The sequence below is a fragment of the Hippocampus comes genome, unplaced genomic scaffold (assembly GCF_001891065.2).
Source record: "Hippocampus comes isolate QL1 unplaced genomic scaffold, H_comes_QL1_v1.1 scaffold155, whole genome shotgun sequence".
NCBI classification, from domain to species: domain Eukaryota; kingdom Metazoa; phylum Chordata; class Actinopteri; order Syngnathiformes; family Syngnathidae; genus Hippocampus; species Hippocampus comes.
Window position 1 is genome coordinate 897090 of NW_017804967.1, and position 7920 is coordinate 905009.

Genomic DNA, 7920 nt, shown 5'->3' on the forward strand with positions numbered 1-7920 from the left:
AGTATGTTCAAATGTACGTTCAAATTAACCTCCACTCTCCCAAACTCCTGCTTGTCAAAATCTGTCATTGGATTGATGTTAAGGTCTGATGAAAAGGTTACGTTATGTTGTAAGTCACATTGCTGGTGGAAATGTTGATGAAATAAATTATCAAGATCTTTTTTATGTCAAAGATTTGGCCTTTGGAACTTTTTATTCCACCTAACCTTTTCTTCCCTTTACTGTACATTACTTACTGAGCTTCCACTCCACACCAGTAGATGACGATAACTCACACTCTAATATTAAAACAACAGCAGGGTTGTTGTCAGGAAGTGGCCCAAAAAGTTAATAATGGACTAAACACCAACATGATCTAACCGAAGGAAATATTGGCGCATAAAAACAACCAGGATTTTTTTCGGGAAAACGGACTTTATTCATTGTAGATGTTTTCTTCTGGGCAGTAAAGCTGAAAAAAACAAGCGTGTCATGAACGAGAATTTTAACAGAGCTCCCGGAGCAGGGAGAAGCCGAAATCTTCCAGCAGACCCCGCACTCCCGAGCACTGGATGGGACAGCGACAGTCGGTTAACATTTTTCAACCAAAGGGAACCTTTGAGGCAGCCTCGAACATACCACCCAGCTCCCGGGGACTGCAACATAAGCACGGCCACTGAAAATGGCGCTGCAGGTGGTAGTGGAGGTAAGGAGCATATACAGACAGGCGGGCTAATGCTAGCTAGCCTTTAGCGTTCAGGTTCGAATCCATCTTCTGAACTTGCACCTGTTTTGTTAGGTTACTGTAGGCCAAAGTGCGTCACCTCGATTTAAACACATCCTGTTTTAGTATTCTCTTGACGAAAAGGCAAACGACTTTCGCCATGTCCAAATGTGGAAGTGTTACTGTGAGCGCAAGTCGAAAATAACCTACGGATAGAGCTATTTTAGCACTTAGCGCTTTTATGTTGTGTCGTAGGCATTTTACGTAGCTACTAACAGCATTTAATATATAAGCACCATTTAAAGATGCCATTTCAGTAAAATCCACCAGTACACAGAAAGATATCAACGCTGTGGCAATTGTATGTTGTAGTCAGGTGACCGGTATTGCAAAATCACTGTCAAGCCAACATACTAGAAGATATTACAAAAAAATGCCATTGTTCCTTTTCCAAGTAATGTTCCCATATCTTTTTTAAAAAAAGCAATCATTTGAATATCATCAAAAATGCAAATATTTTTGTCACTCATTTCAGAAAGTGAAACCGAATACGATGCGTGTCAGAAAAGTTCCAGGACTACAGTTGCGAAAAATATCATTCAAACCCAAACTGCAAACGACAATCAATTTATTCCCATCAGTGTGGGCCAGATGATCAACCAGCACGTCTACAAAAAGACCCTGTGGCGTTTGCTTTGTTCATTTTAGCGAGAAGAAACAAGTTGTGGCCTGAGAACATGTGACTGCTTCACCATGACAACGGCACAAGCATCTGATAGTTCCTTGCTAAGAAGCGCAAGGCTATGCTGGAGCAACCCCCCAACTTAATCGACTTGGCTCTGTGTCATCGCCCCCACCCCATCTCAAGAGTGTTATCAAGGGGGATCCGTTTTCATGATTTGGATGACGGAGCTGTGGAGGATCCTGGAAGAATCCTTCCAAGAGTGTATGGCATACTTAGTTTTGATTTGAAGCATATCTTTTGTCAGGCTATTCCTGGAACCTTTCTGACACACATCATAGATTATATTGCCATCACATCATTCCACACAGAGTGAAATATTTCAAGTTATAATTTTAGCTTAAAGGACTTAAAAACCCAAAATTCAGTGTCTTTGAAAATTTAGACCACAGTGGTGCCTTGAGATGCGAGGGACCAACTAACTTTGTTGGACAGATTTGCTTTTGTTTCTACTCGTGACTTGTTTTTTTTTTTCTGGGGAGGCTGGAATTGATTCATATTTTCTTTCATTTCAATAGGGAAAGATTCTTTGAGGTACACATGTTTTGGGTTTCACGCTTGGTCGGTCATGGAATGAAGTAAACCCGTATCTCAAAGCACCACTGTATTGTGAAAAGTTATTGTTCTCTCTTTGAGATTATTGTGTCACCAATTTCCCGTTTTCTGCTTTTAGACAGTAAAAGACAGAGTGTAGGCCAGCACAATGTCAATGCCAACAGTCCTTCTGTGTCTATGGGGATTAATAATTTGGATTCCTTGGTTGAGTCGTCCAAGCTCTCTGCAAGCGCTCCAGAATTTGTCCCGACTAGTGCGTACCAAAATGACGTAAGTAGCATAATCAGGCCATTCTTATTCATTTATTATTTTTTTTTTATTTCTTCTTTGAAAACAATGTCAAAATGAAGATCCACTTTTGTTTTCTTGGCTTTTTCCTATTAAGGTCCAGCCTTTCTATGAGGACAATGAGGACACTTTCATTGCTCCATCCTTGGCCGACATGGTGCGGGATTTCCTTTGCCACCTGAGCTCCTCGCCTGGGATGTTTGAGTCAGACGTTGAACACATAACAAGCGTGCTTAATTCCTACGTTACTACAGTGGAGTTGTTGGCAGAACTGGTGGATCTGATTTACACGGAGGTATGGCTCCTTCTGTCTGGTTTAGCTCCTCATTGTCTGTACTCCGGTTGCTCTCAGGCACATTCGCTGTGTAAAAGTCTCTTACAGAAGTGCAAATATTGGGGGCCGCAGCTCTCTTTTGATTTTCCTTTTCGTTGCAGTCCACCGCTATTCCCAACTTCGCTTACACGGGAGCACGACTTTGTAACTATCTGTCTCATCATCTCAACCTCAGCCCACCCAGCGGGAACTTTCGTCAGCTGCTCTTACAAAAGTAACATTTCCTTCTATGATACAGTGCCCGCCCGGTATGTAACTTCTTTTTTTTTTCCTCCTCCACACAACAACAAAGCATTGTGTCTTTCCAGGTGTCAAAAAGAATTTGAGCTGAGAGATGCAGCCGTGCAAGGAGACCCTGACACACAGAAAAAGTTCCACGCGTTTGTGCTCTTTCTGGGAGAACTCTACCTTCATTTGGAGGTAAGAAGTCCTTGTTTCACTCATTTGCTAGCGTTCTCACTCATCCATCCGTTTTTATCGCGCTTGTCCTCATTAGGGCTGCAGGTGCGCTGACGTCTGCTCACTAATCAGCAAACAACCATCTTGGCTCAGGCCTCCCTGAGCAGAGATTCACACCCAGAACCTTCGAACTGTGAGGCAGATGTACTAACCGCTAGCACTGTGCATTACACCAAATTAGTTTTGTGCACTCAGTGTGGTGTTGATGCCTGCTCCGTGCTTGAAGGTATGCATGTGAGTGAATACCACTCCAGTTTTCTCCCACATGCAAAATGGGAGAGGCTACCTGGCCCCCGTGATGCGATAGAAAATAGATAACCAGTCGGCATCATGACATGGGGGATGGGGTTGTAGCACATCTGCCTCACGGTCAAAAGGTTTGACGTGTGCTCTGGAATTGACCGGCAGCCACCATTGTAGCGTCATGTGCGAAAAGGCATTTCAATCTGTTTTTTTGTTTTGTTTTGTTTTTCTTAGATAAAGAGCGGCAAAGGAGCGTTAAATCGAGCTCACGTCCTCCTGTTCGCTTTAAAAGACCTGTTGAACACGCTGCTCTCGAGCCCCGTGGATGCAAACATCATCTGCGCTGTCAAATTGCTCAAGGTTCGAAAGCCGCAATGACTTAGCTCGTGTTGAATTTTGCAGTTGCTATATTGTTTGGTTTATTTAATTGATGGAACTTTTCGAAGCTGACAGGTTCCGCCTTGGATGATGCTTGGAAGGAAAGAGGAAACCCATTCATGGAAGAACTGATCCAGAGGATCGAAACTATTGTCCTGGATGCCACATGCAGTAGGTGTGTGCTCAGAAGCAGCTCAACATGTTGTATCAACGGGGGGGAGGCAGTACCCGCTACAAATAGCAAAGCAGCATGACAAAGTCTACTTTTCGCCTCAGGGATGTCCGACAAATGCTTCTGAAGCTGGTAGAGCTGAGGTCCAGTGACTGGGGACGAGTGTGCGCCGCAGCGGCCAGCAATGCTACACCCGACAACGATCCCAACTACTTCATGGTGAGTGCGACGTGTGCTGGACTCCTCCTTCCTCCTCTATTTGTTTATTACTGTATCTCTGCTTTTATCGGACAGAATGAGCCCACTTTCTACACAGAGGACGGAACGCCTTTTACAGCAGCAGACCCAGGTAAGATTGTGGTGGAGGAGCTGTATGAAAAAAAAGAATCCGATTTGCACTGCTTTGGTTATGATTCTATTTGCGTTTTTTTTTTTTTTCCTTGCTTGGCTCACTGTGTTTCCTCTGTTCAAGTAGACGACAAGTCTTCTGAGGAAAGCTTTTCTTCTAAGCGAGGTCGTTTTTGCTTTCACAGAATATGCTGAGAAATACCAGGAGCTGATGGAAAGACAAGACTATTTCCACGATTTCGCTGGGGAAAATGAAATTGAAAATGATGAGTAAGTCGTCCTATCCCATTTGTTTTTTTCTTGTATCCACACTGTCATCTCTTGAATTCCGTTTGTGGCAAATAGTGGAATTGAATAGACCACGCGTGGGCAAACGTTGGTGCTTAAGGGCTTAGTTTAATTTGTACATGAATAAGTGAGCCATTTTATTCACAAATGAAGTAAAAGGGGGAAAAAGCAACTCAAAATAGTTTGTAAAATAGTTTCTTTTAAACATAATTTATTCTCATGTTTTACTTTTATTGTGTGAGTACACAATAGTTGTGTCCAAAGGAAAATCATCTTTTGAAGAGCGATTTTGGTGGAGCCTCTAATATTTGAGTGCGTGTTATTCTCAAGAAACGATGGTCATTACTGATTCCGCCGTTTTCTTTTCAATGCTCATTTTCACAATCGAACTTCAGCATCATGATCTCTTCGCCGTTGTTCATTCTGTAATCACTCCGCCACGATCTCTCCCATTGGATGTGCCGAGATGTCGTCACAGTGAAGGCTTGAGCCCACCCGACGTGGCACCAACCTCGGCGGAACACTGGTGCGCACTTGCGGCGTGGCAGCACATTGGTCAAAGGCATAGCGTGCTAAGCGCAGTTGTTAAACGGCCTTGTTGCATGCCGTTCGTAACCTTGAAAATAGCATGGGCCTCTGATTCAGTTTAGCAATACGGTGCAAAGAAAAAAAAAAAGTCCAAGATCACTCCTGAGTGCCTGCATGTTCCATTTCTTTAACCCTATTCACAACAAGGCTACATGTGTCCCTTCACAATTTAGAGAAAAACAAAATGTCTCCCTGCCATCTTCACAGAGACGACTTTGACGACGAAATGGATCCCGAGATCGAAGAAGCCTTTGAGAATTTCTGTTTGGAGTCGGAGAGGAAACGACAGCAATGACACTGGCGGGCACCTCAAGTACTTTGCCCAAATGTTGTGAAGCAAAACAAGCTACTGTGTCATAGCCTCCAAATATTATTTGACTGTCAACAAAAAGCGTTGTAACAAAGCTGTTTATAGATGCACATCTGATCCTTGGCTTCTGGTCAGTGTAGAATAGAAAAGGCAGACAATCGATTAAATGGTTTATTAACAACAACAACAACAGCAAAAGTTGAGGTATTAATATTTTCTTCGTTCCTGGACACTTTGATTGTTTGTTTCGTTTTTCCTGCAGTATATTTTAGCCTTTTTTGAAAATAGTTGATGCTCCAAATAACCACCAAGAGGAACATAGTTTGCCGTGACGTTTCTTTTTCTCAGAAGTGTTCACATTTTGTTCAAATGTCAAACATCTACAAGTAGGTGAGTATAAGTCCGAGAGTATGTTTAAAAAAAAAAAAAATTCTGAATGTAGGCATCAGTCAGTGGATCACTTCCACTGCATCAAACGTTCGTTGTCATGAGACTCAGACTGTTTATTGGCAATCTACAGAGGCTGTATAAAAGAATGTTGTTTTATATATACAGTGTGCTCATATTATTTATAGTATTGTTTGCCTGCAATAAAACCTTTATAATGTGACATTTTATGTTTGTTCATTTTAAGTAGGTTATTAAGGTCAATGTATATTTAGAACTAGTAACCACTTTCTCATACAGTAATTCAAGATTATTGACCTTTATCGGCTCTGCTCTCTTACTGACACCATTTGAAATTTTATTCTGTAACAATAGACAACCATTTTCCTGTAAAAACAGTTTGTCACATTCTTTGTTGCCATCTCTGAACTCCAAATAGTCTTCGTGAACGAGGTTCAATGCGCTGAAGCTAAAGGTCACCCTCACAGTCTTCCAAACACTTGCAAAGATGGAAAAACTGCAGGATTGGTGATTTTGTTTTGAACTGAATGTTGGTGGAAATTGCAGTTAGCAGTATAACTGTTGTGCGTGTCTCGTCATATTTAAATTGCATAACACAATCTGTATGGTTTCCGATTTGTGCTGTACAATTATTGCCGCATTGTTTAACTGAAAATTAAAACAGCATAGATGTTCTGCCTCTTTCAGATGAGTACTGCGCGTTGAAAGGATGCGGCCAATCACTTGAAAATGGTGTCAGCGCGCCCTCTATTGGCAATTTAAGGTAAAGCATTAGCACCGTAGAGGTAAATCAAACTGGGTTCTGCACATTGGTGTGCAGTAATCCCTCGCTATAACACGGTTCGTCTTTCACATTTTCGCTCTTTTTAGTTAAAAAAAAAATAAACAGTGCATTGTGTTCTGCATCCTGATTGACTAAGCGACTTTAAACAACAGTCGTCGATGTACAGTTTGCCAAATTTTCTTCGTGACAAAATCCTCAAATGTTGACCAAACGTTCTGTGCAATATTTCTAAAAACTTTCAGTTGCTTGTAAGAAAATATATAAATATATATATCAGTGGTTCTTAACCTTGTTAGAGGTACAGAACCCAACCAGTTCATATGCACGTTCACCGAACCATTCATTAATAAAAAAAAATTATATATATATATATATATATATATATATGTATATATATATATATTATGTCCCTAACAGCCCCTTCTATGCATGTCAAATAATATTCTGTCCCCCACATGTTGTCATCCTTAATGTGCAGTCTCTGAGTCATAAGACCCTCTGAGCATGCGCTTTTGTGGGTCCACAAAAAGAGATTAAAGAGGTCAGCACATGAGTGCAAAAGAGGGATTAGCTCAGCATTGCAATCCATTCACCCAGGATTCCTATTGTGTGAGTGTGTTTTGTAAATTGTGGCTTTAAAACTCTTGAATGAATGGCAAAATATCCACTGGCTCATCCAAAATAAAAAATACAGGCGCTCTATGGCTAAAAACAACAAATTTTACATTAAATGGAATAAAAGTCCTTTTAGGAGGAAAAAAAAGAATTGCTAGTGACTCTTTTATTGGAATGCAGTCATTCTTCTGTTTGAGACAACATTGGCGTCTTAATGTCCAACTTATTTAACGGTATATGAGCTTAAGTGACAAATACCATTTGAGCTGACTGAAACAGTCCCACAACCAACATGGGGACAAAGTCTGTTGATAAGGAGCTAGACTGATGAATCAGTGGGGATTTTTAATGTCTTGTCTACATTGTTGCGTTACGTCGGACCCATGTAGCAAAAATTTGTGTCACCAAACACGAGTCAACAACATAAATTGCTCTTAACTGTGATCACGACAGCTATTGTTCCATTTTTACAACCCTGTGTATCCACTAAGAAAACCCCCGACATTCATAGGAAACTATGGATGGACAAACAAATACTCCTCTTCCTGAGGAAGTTGCAACAGAGCCAGTGTTCATTACACACGGCCGCAACGCTATTGTATGTCTGAGTTGGACAATCAACTGGATGAAGTTTCCCAACTTGGTTGACGTCACTCCTTATTGAGGAAAAGAACTTTGGATGTTGATTTATGAGAAAGGCGCTGA

The 7920-nt window shown here is 41.3% G+C and overlaps 1 protein-coding gene across 2 annotated transcripts; it reads left to right on the plus strand.

The window, feature by feature from the left end:
* Positions 1-293: 293 nt before the first annotated feature.
* On the plus strand, positions 294-6025 carry paip1 (poly(A) binding protein interacting protein 1). 2 transcript variants are annotated; one of them, XM_019887790.1, is made up of 12 exons: positions 575-685; positions 1412-1649; positions 2119-2270; positions 2386-2583; positions 2724-2836; positions 2931-3042; positions 3559-3684; positions 3771-3877; positions 3979-4093; positions 4169-4223; positions 4408-4492; positions 5306-6025. In XM_019887790.1, exons 2-12 carry the CDS (start codon positions 1598-1600, stop codon positions 5391-5393), a joined length of 1203 nt encoding a protein of 400 aa, XP_019743349.1. In that variant the 5' UTR covers positions 575-685; positions 1412-1597; the 3' UTR covers positions 5394-6025. The 2 variants fall into 2 exon arrangements, with proteins under 2 accessions (XP_019743340.1, XP_019743349.1); XM_019887781.1 differs by lacking the exon at positions 1412-1649 and having other exon boundaries at positions 294-685.
* Positions 6026-7920: the final 1895 nt, after the last annotated feature.